Raw genomic sequence first — 20,115 nt, 5'->3', positions numbered from 1 at the left:
TGAGTTGATGTGTCGTATAGGAGTTAGGATGACTCACCTTTTCTTCAGATCTTACAGTACACCATGAAAGATGAACAGAGAAGTGAAGTTCCTTCAGAGTTGTGCTGCTTTTTCAAACATCCTGCAAACGTTGACTTGAAAATGAGGAAGTCACAGAAGTGGACATGGGTGTAACAACGGACATTTTAAATGTTTTTTTTAGTTCAACATGTGTCTTGATCCTAGTTTTCACTTTACTGATCACAAAAAGCCTTTTCATCCAAATATTCACCTAAAAGTGTTTGTAGCACCGACCTGATAAGGGGAATTCCTGCAAATCAATTATACATGACAAAACTGTGTAATTAGCCTTTATTGTCAAAGTGATTCACACAGTTACTATAAAAACAATAACATTGTAATATTTAACACTGATTAACCAGTGTGGTTCCACTCAAGGCCGGATTACCCAATGGGCTTCATGGGCATAGTTCCAGGGGCCCACGTGCGTATGGGCGTATGGCAAATTGAAGTTGCACACAGTGAAAGCACTACACCCTAAGTTATTTTTAAACCGATTATTATTGTCATTACTGCTATTTGTATAATTTCTACAAGTCATCGTTTAAGTTGAGTGACAGTGAGCAGTAGGAGGACGGTCAGTTCACCTCCCAGAGCCTCGCTGAATCCCTGACAATCCCAGAATTGTGCCCAGGGGCTCCTGCCCTCTTGATCCCGGCCTGGTTCCACTGGCTGCATATTGAAGTGCCCTTGAGCAAGACACTCCACCCTAAAATGCTCTTGATGGCTGATCCATCAGCGAGAGAGCAAATGTGTGAATTGCTGTTTCAGCCTCCACCATCAGTGTGTAAATGTGTAAAGGCGTGGGTGAATGTGGCAGGTGTTGCATTTACCAACGGGACATTATTTGTGCAAAGTGAATGACTAAAACATAACTGTTAAAGGGTAACTCCAACAATTAATACATCAAAGTGTGTTTACAGGTCTTGGGGAGTACTACTTTACTGTACTGTACTGTACTGCTGGTATGTGAAAAAAAAGTCCTTTGTTGTGCCAGAGGAATCTGCATGTAATCTCATAAATTGCCTTCAGTGATGTCACTCAGTGCTGAAATGACATTGTGGTAATGTAGGCAGCACAATTTGAAGAGGAAGGAGAATTTATGGAATATAAAAGGAGATATTGTCGGTTCTGCTGTATCGGTTTTGATAATTTGATTTCAAACTGTCCATAATGAGTTAAACAGTGTAATAGGAGTGTAATTCTACAACAGTGGACGGATTATCCAAATACCCACAGTGTAACTGAGCCCCTGGGTGACATGAAAATGGCTTGGTTGGGTTCAAGAAAAGATCATGTTTTGGGTTGAAATGATGATGTGAAGATTCAAGGACCTTTGTTTTAATGATAACACATAACGCATAACAAACACTCGGTTAAGCATGTTAAACGGTTGTGGTCATGCTGATAAAAATGACTCACAAGTTACTGGGGCTGCAACGATTAGTCGACGTAATCGATTAAGTCGACAATAAAAATTTGTCGACACGAAATTTGTGCGTCGATGCGTCGTATTTATTATTGTTATTATTATTCATCATCATTTAAAAAAAAAAAGATTTGAGCCGGAGCAAATCGCTTTAGCACCGCTACTAGAATGCGCACCACAGTGTGGCATAGAAGAAGAAGACGGTTCCGCAGAAGAAGAAGAAGAATATGAATGATGGCGGAACATGTTGAGGAGAGCAGGGAAGCGAAACCAAACACGTCCAAAGTTTGGGAATATTTTCGGGCGGCAACCTCCCATCTTCAATATATGACGTTACATATACGTGTGACTCTGTAGTAGAGCTCAGATCGAGCCCAAAAACATCAAACCTGCCCCGACCCCTCGCACGTTGAGTCCTGGCCCGGCCCGGCCTCAGTAACAAGTAATCTACCGCGTTAATATTTCCAAACCAGTAATCAGATTAAAGTTACTTATTCAAGTCAGTGTGTTATTATTATTTGTGTCATTTTCCTCAGTAAATATATGTATTTTTGCTTTCTTCTTGCGTCCTTGTCCACTCCTATGTCGCTTAAGTCGCTTTTGTCACCCTGTCCGTCCTTGCTTCTAAATTTAAAGGGCCCGCACGCCACTCGCGTTAAACACCACCACGCAACTACTGCTGTAGCAGCCCATCCATTTACCGACATCGTTGATCAGGGAAAGTTACTTGATAAAGTCATTAATTAGCATGCTACGTTGCAACGCTAGTATGCAATAATTTCTCTCCTTTCTTACAAACATATTACACAATTAAAAGCGACCTTCCTCCACGCATCGGCCATCTTTAATTGATCCCTATTAGAGTTTAGATTCTCTGCCCGAGCCCGACCCGACTATCCTTGGGCCAGGCCCTTGATCAAGCATTTGTGTTTTGTATTTTTTTAATAACTCAAAATAATGACTGTATTTCCAGCTACAAAACGCGCATATCTCTCCTCCCTCCATGTTGTTTGTGTAGCTGCATGGTCTAACATGTGAGTCAGTTGTCCTCATGCTGAACTTGTTGCACATGTGACATCACTCCCTGAGACGCAAGAAGAAAGCAAAAATATATATTTTTACTAGGGAAAATGACAACAATAATAGTAACACACAGTGACTTAAATAAGTTCTTTAATCTGATTACTGGTTTGGATATATCAATGTGTTAGATTAGTCGTTACTGAAAAAAGTGGTCAGCTCATAATTACAGTTAATATGTCGGGCTGGGCTCGGGTCAGGTCGGGTCGGGCTTAATTTTGTGGGCCCGATCTAAACTCTAATCCCTATAGGCGAACAGGGTCAAATCGTAGAGGACCGGGTGTTCTGCTACGGCAGCAATCAACATTTCCAGTGCCATCTCACAACGAATGTTTGGTAGGAGCCAAAACTACGCGGGTTGTTCTCTGGGACCGACCTGACCGAGGGACGACAGCAGAACGACACATCCCCATTGGTTATGGCATGGATTTTCCACCTTTTCCACCAAGACGCGTCATAGCTCATTACATAAAGTTGGAGGATTTTTACCTTTGTTTTTCCTGCTAATCCACCTATTCCACCCGCCTCCGCCTTTTCCACCTTTCCCTCCTTGTCCGCCTGGCTCCCAATACACAATGAATGACTTCCGGGATCATTTTCCTCTTTATGCACCTTTGGTCTGAACGTACAGTTAGTGAGTAGATAACTAGAAATGACCAGTTAGTGAGGGGAACTAATGATGTTGAAGTGAAATGTTTTGTTGACCCATACATCCACACTGTCCTCCTCCTGGATAACAAAGTCACCTCACTTCCTCCTGTCATGTCTAGTGCAGATGAGAGTTGGTCAAGAGAGAGTTCGACACAATATTTCTGTTCTAGCAGTTCTTTATTGCTTGCAAGCAAGAGTCACTCATCAGCAGTACATAGATGATGACTGAAGAGAGGCGGTCTCTCCTCATCCTTTTATAGTAGCAGAAGCCAATACACGAAATTGCAGCTGTCACAAGGTTACATGTTAACTCACTAATACAAATTCCCACCATCTCCACATCCACCTCAAGTTACACACCGACTTTCCATAGCTTCTGTGTTATACACCAACCATTGTCAGAGCACATATCCCCAGAAGAGGTCACAGTAGAGGTTAAAAAAAAACCTTCAGGATGAACTCCTTAACTGAGCTCTTACTTATGTTTTGTCTTTTACAGCACTCTATATCATTTACAATATTTGTTAGATTTTATATACAAGAACAACATATTAAAATAATAAAGGGGCATTAGAGAATTTCCCTCACACTCCTTTGCTCCCATTATAATTACTATGGACTCCAGAGACGTATTTGCCAAAAAACGTGCCGTTACTCTTTTTTGGAGGACAGTCTCTAGTATTGCTAGATGAAGCTTATCGTAGGAAAGAGACACAATTTTGGTGTAGTAGTCAAATAATCAACAAGCACTACCATTGTTTTTCCAAATGATTTTTTTTTCTTTTGCCAAAAAAGTCGCATTTTTCAATGCCTGAACATACCCCAAAACTCACCAAACTTGGAATATAGGTCACACCTGGCAAAACATTTTATAATCTATTGTCGTCCTGAATTTCCACCACTAGGTGGCGCTACAATCAAGGAAAGTGTGTTTTGGCTCATAAGTCCCATATACTTTGTCGTACATTCAAAAACCTTATATATATTACACCACTTATATTGCATCTTTGTTGTTGTATTATGCATAAGTAGTGGTTTGCATATAAGTTAGCGATATTACTGGTGAACCTTAAAATCTTATGCTCATATAGCAGCTTATTTAGAGATGTGTATTTGATTTAACTGCTGAATAACACGTTGAGCATTGTTGTAACACAGTTCATTTCCTTTCTTTCTTTTCAGACCACACACACACACACACACACAAACATACTTTGTACAGTTATGTTAAAGTACAACCTCATTAAAAGAAGTCAAATCAGATCTCTCTCTCCAAGTGCCTTGATTCTCTGCCCGGAATCATAGTCCATAATCTGCCGCCTCAACCAGCAGTCCTTTTACTGAGGCTCGCTCTCAAACAGAAACTGTTCACCTTTTTAAGCTCTTTCAGCCCTCTTACTTTTCAGCCCTTCTGCCTTTTCAGCTTTTGAAATATTCTGCTTTTTCTGCAAATTCTTGACAATTCAGCCTTGCTAATGGCGAGTCAATTCTGTTTAACAGTCTGTAGGGTCAAACAATGTAGTCCTCTCATTATTTGTTCTTTATGTAGATTGCAGGGAGTTCTTCTGATTTCAGTATACATTGTTTAATACTGGCAGGAGGAGCAGCCCACCATATTTCAAACTTCATTTGAAGGAGCAGCTTGACGGTCTTCTCTTTTGGGTAGACAGGCTTCCTCCACCAGAGGGCAGAGCTGCCTTGCTAATGGATACAAACCTCTGTTTAAGAGTCTGTAAGTTGACAGAGTGTACTCCTCTCTTTATTTGTTCTTCATGTAGATTGCAGGGAGTTCTTTTGACTCCAGCATACATTGTTCAATACCGGCAGGAGGAGCAGCCCACCAAATTATAAAGGAACAACTAGTAGGGCGGCTTAGCTGAAAAATCGTACAGTCGGTACAGTTAAGGCCAAAGGCTGTCTGAAAAAAATTGGATACATGGTGGATGTGGTGGCCATTTTAAAAATGGCTGCCATTGACAACAGTATTCAGAATAATTTTCTTAATTGCATGGTATAAAATATGATGCTGATGATCTTGTTAGTTTAATTCTATACAATAAAAATTCAAGATGATTGTCACGATCAGCATGAACATTGTAATTGTAATAAAGTTTTGTATATTGCCTATCACAGGGTCGATCTTTATAAATATTTATACATTTTATCATGCAGAAATAAAATCTGCAATGTGTAGTAAGCCCAGAATCTTCCTTTGTTTTCACAGTTCAAGATGGCCACCATTTCCTTGCATAGTGACATGTTGATATCACAATTCAAGTCCTTCAATTCATTGGAAAGATCAGATGTGACTTGACCATTGCAATATGCCTCGAGTTCATATTTGTCATATGCTCGGCTTTAGGTAGGCCTATAACTAGATAAATAAAACATATTTTAAATCTTATTTTGTTTACAATTAGCTCACAAAATAAAAAACTTTTTCAAGAAAAACCCTTCTTTTCCCCCACTGACGCCCTGTTCCACATAGAACTTTTCAAATGGTGGATTGCTGTTAATATAGGACTACTTGGTAAGAAGATACCGCAGAACCATGTCTGCTTTATTTAGGCTTGAAAATAGATAATTAATAGATAATAAATTAAACTTATTTTAGGAAAAACCCATATTATTTTGCCATTAACAACCTGTTCCACATAAAAAGTAAACGTGCTAACATGCCAATACCACGTTTCAAATAGTGGACCGCTGTCCTCATCAAACCACCCCTTGCTGATCTGTCCTCAATTACTCCATGCACACATGAGGAAGCTGACACTCACATGTTATGACATGTGGCCCATGCAGTATGAAATGATCACAAGAAAATTATGATCCAAACTGTTCATACTGATATTGTGGTTCAAGCTGTGGCAGCAGCTCAAGGTCTAAAGGCAGGAGATGAGCTTTGGTTGGAATTTGGTACTGGAAATGATACCTAGCAGCCCATGAAATCTCAGCTGCACTTGGGCCTGAAAAGGCACGTGCTCTTCCAGTGTTTCATGCTTTGACTGGCTGTGACACAGCATCAAGCTTTGCTCGGCATGGGAAAAAGACTGCATGGGTTGTGTGGGCTATCTTTCCAGAGCTGACAAATGCCCTATTGGAATTGTCTTCTGCTCCACATAACATTCTACAGGAGGTAATGGCAACTATTGAAAGGTTTATAATCCTGCTCTATGATCGAACCAGCACATCCACAAACATAGACCAAGCTAGGAGGAAGTTATTTGCAAAGAGGCACAATGTGCAGTCAATCCCTCCAACAAAGGCAATGGCCACATACTAAAAGTTGCCACCTGAATTCCTTATCATAGAAATGTGTGATTTGACCCCAATATCATTCATATCACAGGAATCCATGCAACTTTGAAGCAGTAACAATTTTCAAACCAGTCATGGCAGCCATCTTGAAAAATAACAGCCATCTTTAAATGTATTTGTATCATTGATGTACAAACTCCAATGAGGTAAATAAATGTAGCTAACTATATCATTAATATCATATTATAATCAACACACAAAAGAAAATTCACATGGAAATGGTAGTCAAAGGCGGCAATTTTGAAAAATGGCTTCCAAATTGAAAATTTGGGATGGCCCCATATCTAATTTTTTTTTGGACTGTCTTTGGCTATATGTGCACCAAATTTCATGCTTTTATCACAAAGTGCACGATTCTTTGGAATTATGCTTTTAAGCCGCCCCACTAAACTTCCCCAACGGAAGGTGTTGCGTGGACAACGCAATGGCAGCATGCATCGACAGCAGCATACCCCGAAGCGTGTGGACTGCGAAGGGACCGTTCATCGCTGCTTGCAGCTTTAATTTTGTAATTACACTTTGTTTCAAAGACTTGTTTCTTTAATCAAGTGCCACGTGAATCCTGTTCTGTCCATTTTCCTTCACAATATTTCATTTCCTATTAAGAAAATCACGAGAAAGACGTCTTGTCTCCTAATGTATTTTCTGTTCTAAATCAAACTTACTTCTCCAGACCAGCAGAGCTTCAAGTCCAACAAAAGTGAAAACCTCACCACCTCGAACATTAAAATGTAGTGCAATCAAGCACACTACGATGAAGTTTAAAACAGACTTGACAAAATTTCACATGAAAGTTTTCATAGAGAAAGTATTCATTTGAATTACATTTTATACTTGTGATGTTTTGTGAATGTTTCTCCACAGAAACTAAATATTCATAAACACTCATAACTAAGTGTGAATTTGAAGCATTTCATAAAAAAGCAGAGTAACAAAGTATGAAGTATGAAAAAACCTTTCATTATGTTATCTGATAAGTATCAGGTTCATCGTCGGAGGAAGCTGACGTGGTCATTTTGGAGTTTGGCCGATGACATCATACTCTGGAGACAGGTCTCTACGCTCCAGTGACATGTAGGTTCTGTCCTCTTCTTCTGGCTTCACACTCTTTCTTGCTTTGCTTTTAGGAAACAAGAGAAACATACATATACTTGTTAATTTCTCTCTTCTATGGACCATCCTTCTCTGAATCAGCAAAGCCTTCAACAAAATCTATACAATCTATTGTAACATCATACCAAAGGAACACCACGTAGATTGTCAAAAAGACGTTCACACAGAGAGATACACCAGCACCAGCCAAGAGAAGAAGTCCGCTGTACGGTCCAAGATACTGTTCAGGACCTGTCAGAAGAAATAACATAACACTCATCAGATCACTGTTGAGGGTTACTTTTATTCAACAGTGGCTCAGTTATCCTGTATGCATAGCCTGTGATACATTTTACAATTATTAGCAAGGCAGAAGAAATGAGTATTCAGGGTACGTGTCATGATGGCATCATGGCAGCCCTCCTCTTCCCTCTTGTGTAGTTGTCTGTTTTCCCCTGTGTGTGATCCTGGATGTTTTTTCCCCTGCTCTGTTTCTGTCTCTCTGCGTGAGTTGCTAGGCATGGCTATCTCCCTGCAGGTTGCAGCCAGGTGGAAATCGTCAGCACTAATCACCCCCCTCCCCCCAGTATAAGAAGACCGGCTTCAGATTCACTGGTCGTCAGATCATTCAGTCAGCAAGAGTGGTACTGTTGAAGAGATCCTGGCTCCTTTAAGTCTGTTGTTTTTCCAGTGACCTTCACTTGTGCAGCTAACCCTCCCTTCTGTTCTTTTTTGTCACAGTTCACTTCATTTGCTTGCTTAAACCATTCCACCTGCCTGCTCGCTCGTCACCTGCCAGCCCTGTTCAGGATTATTTGTTTGTTCACTCAGAGGACGGCATTGCCACGTGGAGGGACGACACTCTGATTCACTGGGCACGCTCTGGAGAGCTCACCACCAACCACCACCCATCACTGGGATCCCAGAACACGCCACCCCTCCCCAACCCCCGCAAACTTTGTTCTGGTTACTGGTTGCACATTAAATCACATTAAATTTGACTCTGTGTAACATGTCTTGCATTTGGGTCCAGTTCTACCATGCATCGTTCACAACAGTACGTCTTAGAATCTAGATTATGAGTAATAATGGAGGAAATACTACAGTGTTTATATGTAAAGTCATAGGCTGAGTAAATAAGTATCAAAGAAATACAACAAAAATGATAATTTCCAATTAATCAACAGAACTTGTATTGAGCACAAAGACAAACCGTGAGGCTCGAGGTTGTCGACAAAAAGTCTCTGAGTAGTTGATCCCAGGGAGTTGGAGCTGTTGCAGAGCAAAGTGGAAAGATCCCTCTGTTGTGGTTGACTCACAGTGATGCTGCTGCTCAGACCTGAGATGTTTAGAGGCTCACTGCTGATGGCAAACCTGTCAGAGTGATTGACAGGTAACCCATCCAAATACCACTGTAGAGCAGGAGGAGGATTCCCCACAGTCTCACAGGAACAGTTGAGCTGGTCTGCAGTTTGAATGCAGTCATATGAGGACAGGATCTGTGGAGCAACTGTGATGATCACAGAGAAGACAGACATGAGTAAGCTAAAGTCATGTTTGATCAGGTTTGACCAGATGTAATGATATAACAAGGTGATCATTGAAACTTTGCGAGTGAAGAAAATTAGTTGAAACACATTGAGTGCTTTATTGTGCTCATTCAGTGATCTGTGTAAATATTAGAGATGCACCGATCGATCGGCAACCGATCGCAATCGGCCGATAATGCCCCTATCGGTTTTGATCGGAGTTCTCAAAATAGATCACATCAGGCCGATCAGATGACGTTTAAGTATAAAGACAGTGCATTAACTGCATGCAGGGAGGGAATTTCATGGCCGCCGTTGCCCCGCGCCACAGTGGCCTCTGTGCCCTGGTCCGGTCAGCGTAGCGAGCTTGCCCTGAATTACAGCCACCTGAGTGCACAGTAGTCACTCACAGTAACTTCAGTGAGTTTGCGGTTCGCGCAGGTGGAGTCTCATCATCACGATGATCTCACGTGAAAGCCTCTCAAACAGCAGCAGCGTCTCAAAACAGAAGAACGACACTTACAGCACAGCGAGCGAGCGCAGCGTAACGATGATACGTAACTGACTTATGAGTTATTGATCCGGGAAGTTCGAATCTGTGAATATATTTCCAACTTTACCGGACTAAATCCTACCACATAAGTGCATCCTTGTTAAAACACAAACGACGGCTCTTTCCTACCATACTACGATAGACAACGACCTACAACCGTATGTTAATCAAAACGAGCGTCTGGACATTAACTCTGGTCTCTATGGTCAGCCGTCTGTGAGACGAGGGCGCAGGGACCGTCTACAAAGTGCAACACCGAAAAGAGAAACTACAACAAATATTCAATAACTTCACTATTATTCAGAGTGTAGTGTCACCAAAATCACTCCACACATCATTGGTCTCCTGCTGGTTATTCTACAATTTTTTGTTTTGGAAAAATGTGCTTTGCCATAATTTTGGGGAATTTCTATTGGGAGAAATATTCAATAACACTAATATTCAGTGTGGTGTCACAAAAATCACCTCACCCTAACCCTACTTAACAAAAACTACTTTCTAATGTAACTTTAACTTGATTTTGGTATTAAAAAATGTTTTAATACACAATCCATGTCTTATTATAAATTAGGATGTTATGGTATCAGTCTGAAAGGTAAATCAACACATTTTACTCAGTGGCCTTTGTGCCCTGTATGTGGCCTTGGTGCCCCTAAAAAAAAAGTGCAGGCCAAATGGACTCGCCCCTAAAATGACAAAAGTCCCTCCCTGACTGCATTCCCACTAGTAAGCTACAGTTACTCTATGTAAGCTGAATCCAAGTTGTCTCTAAGAGAGTCTCTAGAGTGTGAAATATTGCACATTGCCTCAGCCTGCAATAAAACGGTGGTCAATTCATGATACTTTCTCATCTCCTAATTTTTATACTTAATAATACAATGTCAATGTTGTGTAAGAAGAATCATTAATTAAATATATTAAAGTTACACAAGACAACAATATAGAAGAATTTATGGATTTGACGCTGTGATCAGTGATCGGCAATATCGGGATCGGCAGATACTGCTTTTGGTGATCGGTGATCGGCCCCAAAAATCCTGATCGGTGCATCTCTAGTAAATATATTTGTAAATAAATTGATTGCAGCTATTTTAGCCGAGGGTTATGTTGTTATGTTGTTGTTGGGTTATGGTCACCACTGGGTCGACTAGTAACATCGACACGGAATTGATTAAAGTTTGTGACCAGGAGTTGGTGGACAAAGGGAGAAAGATCCAGGTGGCAGTTCACATCAGACACCAAAGACCACTTGTGATACTTACACTGAACATCTATTTGACTGATGTTGGAACGTCCAGATCCAATAGCATTTTCTGCCTCGCAGAAAAAAGGACCACTGTCTCTGGAAGCTTTAATGTTGAAAACATGTCCAGTCCCCATGACAGTCTCCTGGCCTCCGTCAGCTCTGTACCAGGTGTAGCTACTTACTGCAGGGTTGGCAGTACTGCTGCATGTCAGAGTAACTCTGCTGTTCTCTGGTACTGGACCAGAGGGATGGACTGACACTGTTGTGTTTTTTGGTGGATCTGAAAAAAGTTGAATTATTTGTATTATTTATATTTGTAATGTTATCACATATTTACAATTAAATAAATACAGATAATGCCCCATTTTCCCCCCCAAAAAATTGACCCCCAATATGCTTTGCAGTTTAAAATCGTTTCATTTTTTCTCTTGTGATGTGGATCCTGCCCACTCCAATTTGATAACTCGACCAAAGAAAGGATCAATTAAAGGGACAGAACACAATCTTTCACAGACAGACTCAGTTTATCATGGACTACAGAAACCCTTTACATTTACTTCACTTGTGCTGTTGAAACCTGAATTTTCAAGCTTCTGGAACATAAACTTCATAGTAAACTACAACCGCAACAAGACTTCTTGCTGTTTCTGAACTTCAACTCACCTTTTGGACTGTTAGGAATCCTATGCAAATGTGTTTTAAAAGCATTAACATAATTGCTTATATATTATGTCGGCATTAGAAATTTTGGAAAAATAGTTTGAATACTTCCAATCTACCAGATGTGGTAAGTAAATAATTTCTAAAATTCTAAATTTTCTCTTCTACATTTACTGGGAAATATTGTCCTATAATGTAAGCGATGGAGGACTGCCAGGACCAGAGTGGTTTCAAATAGCCTCTTGTCTGACCAACAGTCCAAAACCCAGACGTTTAATTTACAATGTTATAAAAGAGAAAAAAAGCTGAAAAACCTAATATTTTGAGTTGATCAACTTAAGCATTATTAGAATAATTGTTTCATCCCTGATTCAGACAAAGTCATGAAAACTAAGAGACAAGAGATCAGTTTATAATTATGATGAATTTCAGCAGAGGACAAATTAACTCACCTGAAATATCAACTTTCAAACTTGTGCTAACTGACTGAGTGCTGCCATCTTGTTTGTTGTAGACTGCAGTACAGAGGATTTTCTTTCCATGATGAAGGTGAGAAGCAGTGAAGGTCAGAACAGAGGTCTGGACTTTAGTTCTGTCCAGATTCTCCTGCAGTGACTCCTGAATGTGACCCAGGCTGGAGGTCCATGTCAGAGCTGGAGGATGAGACAGACAGGGAGCTGGAGCAGAGCACTTCAAGCTCACTGAGGTTCCCTCCTCCACCTTCAGTGTGGACGGAGTCAGAGTCGGTGTGGTTGGAACATCTGGTGAGAAAGTACATTTGGACCAATCAATAAATAAACAGTAATCATTACTCTTCATCTTTATTTTATTTACAAAATACAATAAAAACAAAATGAAGTCAAAGCAGTTCTACAAGGAGCTGCTGACTGAAGTATAAGAAGATGGACTTTAAAACTTACCCTTGACTAAAATGTGCAGCTGTGTTTGAAAAAAATTATATTGCACACGTTCGCATTCAAGTCTGAAAAAATACTTCTTGCTGTTCTCAGGTCTCATGTTGTTCAGGGTTGTGGTGCAGTCTCTGTTTTTTAAATTTCCTGTCAAATGTCCTCTAGTTTGTGGATTCCTGCTGTCAAACACAACAGTCTCTTCATCATATTTCCACATTGCTTTACATGTTTCATCCACTTTTGATTTATATTTGTCCTCTACGCCAAAGGAGCAGGGGATGGTCACACAGGATCCACTCAGAACCTCTATAGTCTGTGGCATGAAGGTCTTAAATTGTGCAGACCCTGAAACACAAGACACAAATCTTTGAATAACAAGTGAATACTGCTTTACAGTAATTACGACATTTTACTGTTGGGCTGCTTGCAAAAATCTCAGCATGATCACTTTATTCATACAGTGACCCAAAATGACTGTAAAGCTCCTGTTTTGTCCTCACACTCCTTTGTTTTGTAGATTTGTTTAGACTTGGACTCATCATTATGAAGGAAATATTGATTGCAGTTTTTAAAAGTTAATCTTTCAGGAAAAATACTTTCGATGAATAACTTATTACAATAGTTGACAATTCTCTTTTCTGTCTTATGTCTTTTTCTGTTGGTGGATAACAAAAGATGCTAAGGTTGGATCGGCCACTGATTGTTGCCATCTAGTATTTGTTTCAAATACTGTAGCGTGATCAGTCACAAAAGACTTGCTGGTAGGACCTAATAAACCTATTAAAAACCTGTTGAACCAAGAGGGGACTGTCAATCGAAGTCAGCAGGAAAAGAGCTGTTAGCTGTTAGCAGCCAGTGAGGAGTGGAGTCCTGCTGTGTTTGGCTTACAGAACTAACAGCTAACAGAGCTAACAGCTAACAGAACTAACAGCTAACAGAGCTAACAGCTAAAAGAGCTAACAGCTTCCAGCATAGTGAAACACTCAGTCGAGCTGAAAGTTTCTATTTAAAGAACATGAAGTGTTAAACAGTGAAGTGCAGTTTAGTGACAACACAACATGTTTACAGTAACAGTATTTCAGCTGAGTACAGTTTGAGGTAGAAGTACTTTGAGTTTAGAGTTACAGATACTTAACATCATTTTACCAAACTGTGTTCAGACATGTCAACAGATACCAGCAGTGACCAGGTGGTGGAGTCGTGGCTCCATGGTACAAAGACTGAAACAACTCAGACTGACACACAGAATGTTTCCCTAATTCTTTGTTACACAATTATCAATAAATTCTATTTTTACAGATTTAGTTATGTGTAAAATATTTGTATTATTATCTTATCAAGCAAAATAAATCAAATTATTTCTTCAACATTTTAATGGTTTTTTTTATTATGCCACTAAAAACTGAGAACTAGAGGTGACAATAAGGTAAAGAAGCATCCTTTTGACTGATGATTATCATCGGCCAATACTGCTTCCATCAATTAGTGATTGGTGATCAGCCACAAAAGTCATGATAAGGGCACCCTGATCGACTAATGTATTAATGGACTGTTTAATTAACTGTTTCAGCCCTGATTCAAACTAAGTCAAATAAGATAAGAAAAAAATAGATCAATAATAATGTTTCAAATTATTATGAAATGTAACGGAGGACAAATTAACTCACATGAAACATCAGCTGTCAAACCTGTGCCTACTGACTGAGAGCTGCCATCTTGTTTGTTGTAGACTGCAGTACAGGAGATTTCCTTTCCATGATGAAGGCGAGAAGCAGTGAAGGTCAGAACAGAAGTCTGGACTTTAGTTCCGTCCAGATTCTCCTGCAGTGACTTCCAAATGTGACCCAGGCTGGAGCTCCATGTCAGAGATGGAGGATGAGACAGACAGGGAGCTGGAGCAGAGCACTTCAAACTCACTGAGGTTCCCTCCTCCACCTTCAGTGTGGACGGAGTCAGAGTCGGTGTGGGTGGATCATCTGGTGAGAAAGTACAATTGGATCAATCAATAAATAAACAGCAATCATTACTCTACATCTTTATTTTACTTAGAAAATACCATAAAAGCAAAATAAAGTCAAAGTAGTTCTACAAGGAGCTGTTGACTTAAGTATAATAAAATTGCCTTTAAAACCTACCTTTGACTAAAATGTCCACTTGTCTTGTTTTAAAATCGTATTTAAGGCTATTGTCGCATTCAAGTCCGAAAAAATACTTGTTGCTGTTCTCAGGTCTCATGTTGTTCAGGGTCGTGGTGCAGTCTCTGTCTTTTAAGTTTCCTGTAAAATGTCCTCTAGTTTGTGGATTACTGCTGTCAAACACAACAATCCCTTCATAATTTTTCCACACTGCTTTACATGTTTCATCCACATTTGATTCATATTTGTCCTCTACATCAAAGGAGCAGGGGATGGTCACACAGGATCCACTCAGAACCTCTATAGTCTGTGGCATGAAGGTCATAAACTGTGCAGACCCTGAAACACAAGACACAAATCTTTGAATAACAACTGAATACTGCTTTACAGTAATGAGAAAATTTTACTGTTGGGTTGCTTTGCTAAAATCTCAGCATGATCACTTTATTCATAAAATGATAGAAAACGACTGCAAAGCTCCTGTTTTGTCCTCACACTCCTTTATTTTGTAGATTTCTCTATACTTGGACTCATCATTATGAAGGAAATGTTTATTGCAGTTTTTTAAAGTTAATCTTTCAGAAAAATTCTTTTTGATTAATCACTTATTAAAATTGTTAACAATTCTTTTTTCTGTATTATGTCTGTTTCTGTTGATGGATTACAAAAGATGCTCAGGTTTGATCGGCCACTGATTGTTGCCATCAGTCACAGAGGACTTGCTGGTAGGACCTAATAAACATATTTAAAACATAGTGAACTAAGAGGGAACTGTAAATCTAAATTGTAGTCAGCATTAAGAGAGCTAGTTAGCTGTTAGCAGCCAGTGAGTAATAAAGTCCTGCTGTGTTTGACTAACAGAGCTAACAGCTTACAGAGCTAACAGCTAACAGAGCTAACAGCTAACAGAGCTAACAGCTTCCAGTAGAGTGAAACACTCAGTGGAGCTGAAAGTTTCTATTTAAAGAACGTGAAGTGTTAAACAGTGAAGTGAAGTTTAGTGACAACACAACATGTTTACAGTTTACAGTACCCTTGTCTATTAATGTATTAATATACTGTTTAATTGACTGTTTCAGTACTGTTTCAAACTCGGTAACTAATTATAATGTGTAAAATGATGATGAATTTCAATACAATACAAACTCACATGAAATATCAGCTGTCAAACTTGTGCTAACTGACTGAGAGCTGCCATCTAATTTGTTGTAGACTGCAGTACAGGAGATTTCCTTTCCATGATGAAGGCGAGAAGCAGTGAAGTTCAGAACAGAGGTCCGGACTTTAGTTCTGTCCTGATTCTCCTGCAGTGACTCCTGAATGTGACCCAGGCTGGAGCTCCATGTCAGAGCTGGAGGATGAGACAGACAGGGAGCTGGAGCAGAGCACTTCAAACTCACTGAGGTTCCCTCCTCCACCTTCAGTGTGGACGGAGTCAGAGTCGGTGTGGGTGGAACATCTGTGGGAAAGTACATTTGGACCAATCAATAAATAAACAGTAATCATTACTCTACATCTTTATTTTATTTGCAAAATGCAGTAAATGCAACACAAGGTCACAGCAGTTCTAGAAAGGATATTATGACTGAAGTGTTGGTAAATGGACTGTAAAACCTACCTGTGACTGAAATGTGCAACTTCTGGGCAAGAAAACTATGTCTGAAGTTATTACATTGCACTCTTAAGTAATATTCTTTGCTGTGCTCAGGTCTCATGTTGTTTAGGGTTGTGCTGCAGTCTTTTCTTGTTAGGTCTCCTTTCAGTTCTCCTTGTATTGCACTTGATTGTAGATCACTGCTGTCAAACATGAAAGTCTGTTCATCATATTTCCACATAGCTCTACAGGTTCCATCAAGGCGTGAGTCAAATCTGGTCTCTACATCAAAGGAGCAGGGGATGGTCACACAGGATCCACTCAGAACCTCTATAGTCTCTGGTATGATGGTCTTGAACTGTCCACACAGGGCAGCTGAAACACAAGACACAAATCTTTGAATATATTCAAGTGAAAACTGCTTTACAGTGATAGAAGGACATTTGAATAAATAGATATTATTTGTTTTCACATTGCTTTCTTTCTCAGTGTTTGAAGAAAGGAAAATAGTGCGCCCGTTAGAATAAAGTTGTTTAGTAGCTCACTGTGTGTTAACTTTGCTTCTCCCTGTTTTGCTGAATGAACTTCAACTCACTTTGCAGCAGACAGCCAATGAGGAGGACAGTCAGAGCTGCAGCCATCTCTGTGTGTCAGGAGAGGCAGAAACTCTGGAGAACACACATGGAACAATTCACATCTTTAGTGCATTTCATCTTTCATTATTTGATTATATTTGGTCAATGTCAGTGTAGGAAAGGCTCCCAAGAAGCCTGTTAGGGATTCAAATGAATGACAACAAAATTAGATTCTACAAGGTGTTATCAAAATGTCATGAGGAAATGGCTACGCAGCATACATATAACTCTTGCTGCTTCTAAATCACTATTTTAAAAGCTGTAACCAAAAAAGTAGGTGAATCTTTATTAATCTAAAATACAATTCTTATAAATTTGCCAGGCTTTTATAAAAGATTGATAATAGAGATATTCAACAACATCAATAACAGCAGCCCCTTTCACACAGAGACGCTGAGTTAACGCCACAGCGGCGGTTCACCAATTCTCCGCCATTGGTTGTTCACACAGAGCGAAGCATCTCCGCCTTAAAGACCAACCATTGTGTCTGACTCTGTCACTCGCGGGAACAGAGGCTGTTTTCTGGGGGGAAGTTCACTTAAGTCTCGGTCTGGAGGGATTTTTTTTCAACACAAACACTTGATGAGTCAAAGATTTTTGCTGGTGACAGACACTGTTATTCAGCCAGAAATGTGACAAAGAGTCAGTAGATAAGCCGGCGTTGCGTATTGAGGGCTTGTCGGTCTGATAGTCTGATAATCTCTCTATAAAAGCAAGGAATCTCTGTCTGTCTGTCTGTGTGTGTGTGTGTGTGTGTGTGTGTGTGTGTGTGTGTGTGTGTGTGTGTTCCTCAGATATCTCTACGGATCAGGATCAGACTGACCTGAGACTTTCAACATGGCTGCTGCGTGTTTCAAGGGTGTGCGACTTTGCATTTGTTTGGACTGCAATGATACCATTAATAAATTATTTCATAAATGCTTTACAAATTCGCGAGCATTGTCCACCGGAGCCACCACAGTCACGTGTGCACCAGAGCCAATCATTGCAGATCCCATCGCTACCCCCCACCTTAAGAAACAAGCAGATTTATACCTGCAGCGGCTCAGTCCCATTCTGTTCTGTTCTGTGCATCTAAACTGACTGTTGTGGATTAATGAGACTAAAAGAGTCCACACAAGTCTGTTCCGGTCTGAGGAGATCCGGAGACGCGCGGACAACAAAGTCGAATCAGATCTGTGGATGTTCGTGTGTAGCTAGCTGCTAGCCGCAGCTACACACGCACCAGCAAGTCCAAAACCGGACTTAGGATAAATAATGTCCGCCATTTAAATGTAAATAGTTACATAAAATTTTATGAATTATAAATATAATATAAATATTTAGCAAACAACAATTTATATTTGCATTATAAGTAATACAAAATGGTTTGTTAAACATATTTGTGGTTTAAAGTAAAAAAAAAAAATGTTACTTTTTCCTACTCGGATTTTATGGGTTTTTTGTGTGATTTTAGGTCCATTGTGTTAATACAGTTTGTCAAAATAAAAGAATAACTGTACAGTCACACATGTGAGGTTGTGCTGAAAATAATGACACCAAGTAAATAATTTTTAAGGTGTAATATAATGGCAAAATCAAAAATAGTCAAAAATGGCCAATTATACCCTGGAATATCAGATTTCACAACAAACCTAAATATCCCTGTCGTCCCACCTTCAAACACAGCCTCATTTGGCCATCCATGAAGAAGATACTTAACCTCCCACTTCTCTATAGGAATACATTTTTCTTACGGGCACTGCACTAGTAATAATAATAATAATAACTTTATTTATATAGCACCTTTCAAAAGCATGTTACAAGGTGCTGAATAACAGAAATAAAAACAGAAATGAAAAAATACCAAATACAATTGCCTGACAACAACAAAAACAACAAAAAATAAAATAAAATAAAAGCATAGTAAAGCTGCCAAAAATTAAAATAGGAATGAAAAATTAGAAATTAAAAATCACACATCCTCAATAAGGTAATCATACAACGAATAATAAAACAAAATTAAGAGAAGGTCAATCGATAAAACTGAGTCTTTAGAAGAGATTTAAAAGAAGTCACTGATCTAGCCTGCCTGAGATCGCCGGGCAGGGAGTTCAGAAGCTGTGGAGCTCGGACAGCAAAGGCCCGTCCACCTTTTGTAATGAGACGGGACCTCAGGACCATGAGTAAAGCTGTGCCGGCGGATCGTTCAGGCTCGTAGGGTAAAAGCAGGTCACAGATATGGGCAGGAGCCTGACCATTCAGGACTTTAAAAACAAGTAGTTAAATCTTAAAATCAATTCTATAACTCACAGGCAGCCAGTGGAGAGCAGCAAGGGTTGGGGAGATATGGTCACTTTTCTTTGTACCTGTTTAAAGCCTGGCAGCAGTATTCTGAAACAGTTGCAGTCTACGGATGTTTCCCTTGATAGCTACACATGTCCTTCACTCAACAAAATTAAGAAAATGTCTGACAAAACAACGTTACATGACCAAACAAAAACAACATAGTAACTGTAACTGTCTTTGGCACCTTATATGAGGAAAAAAATACCGTAGTTATACCTGGAGAGGTTTCTGACCTCTAGCCTGTCCTACCAACTGCAACGAAATAATGATCGAAGGTGAAAAAAAGGAAGCTATCACGTATGTGGAAGGCAAAAGTGACAAACACTTTGTGTCTTTATTTATCTACTTAATATGCAGTATCAAAAGCAACTAATATATTCAACAGTAACAAAATGTCCAAAACCCCAATAAACCGTCAACGTTAAAATGTTCCAAGGTGCTGAATCGAAATAAACCTTTCACAAAAGTTTTCACAAAGTTTCAGTGTTTTGCTTTCTTTCTGTCTTTTAGATATCATGATGTCAAGTGACTTCATGGTTTTGGAATTTAGTTTTGTATTCAAAAATAAATAATGATTCGATCAGAAGCAGAATGCTCTGCATCATATTGAAGTTATCATGACTTACATTTTCTCCAGTTCTTTCGAGCTGACAGATGAAAGATGTAGAGAGGAGTGAAGTTCCTCAAATGTTTTTGCACCTTTATTTTATTTCAACAGCATGCAAGAGTAGACTTGAAAATCAGGAAGTCACACCTAGTAGAACATGGTTGTGACGTTGAAATGTGAGAGAGGTTTAAACAGTACAAGTAGTCAGTGTTTGGACACATACAATAAAATAACATTGTCTGTTATACCAACCATTTCAAATCTATGGTCTTGCCAACACTTTT

At 39.6% G+C, this 20,115-nt stretch overlaps 2 protein-coding genes across 2 annotated transcripts; both read right to left on the bottom strand.

Annotated features, from left to right (window-relative positions):
- Positions 1-7,331: 7,331 nt before the first annotated feature.
- Positions 7,332-11,230, bottom strand: LOC115578128 (protein amalgam-like). Its single transcript, XM_030410975.1, has 4 exons — positions 10,978-11,230; positions 8,847-9,143; positions 7,780-7,885; positions 7,332-7,661 (listed from the first exon to the last, which is right to left on the bottom strand). The coding sequence occupies exons 1-4, from the start codon at positions 11,093-11,095 to the stop codon at positions 7,553-7,555; spliced, it is 630 nt and encodes a 209-aa protein (XP_030266835.1). The 5' UTR covers positions 11,096-11,230; the 3' UTR covers positions 7,332-7,552.
- Positions 11,231-11,967: 737 nt separating this feature from the next.
- On the bottom strand, positions 11,968-16,925 carry LOC115578130 (myelin-associated glycoprotein-like). Its single transcript, XM_030410977.1, has 8 exons — positions 16,857-16,925; positions 16,286-16,636; positions 15,818-16,126; positions 14,668-15,006; positions 14,200-14,508; positions 12,542-12,877; positions 12,074-12,382; positions 11,968-11,987 (listed from the first exon to the last, which is right to left on the bottom strand). The coding sequence occupies exons 1-8, from the start codon at positions 16,900-16,902 to the stop codon at positions 11,968-11,970; spliced, it is 2,019 nt and encodes a 672-aa protein (XP_030266837.1). The 5' UTR covers positions 16,903-16,925.
- Positions 16,926-20,115: the final 3,190 nt, after the last annotated feature.

This window comes from Sparus aurata, unplaced genomic scaffold (genome assembly GCF_900880675.1).
Source record: "Sparus aurata unplaced genomic scaffold, fSpaAur1.1, whole genome shotgun sequence".
In the NCBI taxonomy this organism is placed as follows: Eukaryota; Metazoa; Chordata; class Actinopteri; order Spariformes; family Sparidae; genus Sparus; species Sparus aurata.
This window is presented reverse-complemented; position numbering and strand designations above follow the sequence as displayed.

Coding starts and splice junctions, on each gene's coding strand:
- LOC115578128 (XM_030410975.1), bottom strand. CDS start 11,095: ATGGGGACTGGACATGTTTTCAACATTAAAGCTTCCAGAGACAGTGGT. Junction 9,144..10,977: donor CAGTCAAATAGATGTTCAGT/GTAAGTATCACA, acceptor TGATCATCACAG/TTGCTCCACAGATCCTGTCC. Junction 7,662..7,779: donor ATCTACGTGGTGTTCCTTTG/GTATGATGTTAC, acceptor GTTTCCTAAAAG/CAAAGCAAGAAAGAGTGTGA.
- LOC115578130 (XM_030410977.1), bottom strand. CDS start 16,902: ATGGCTGCAGCTCTGACTGTCCTCCTCATTGGCTGTCTGCTGCAAA. Junction 16,127..16,285: donor GTTGCACATTTCAGTCACAG/GTAGGTTTTACA, acceptor ACTTTCCCACAG/ATGTTCCACCCACACCGACT. Junction 11,988..12,073: donor TTTGAAAGTTGATATTTCAG/GTGAGTTAATTT, acceptor TGTCTGAATCAG/GGATGAAACAATTATTCTAA.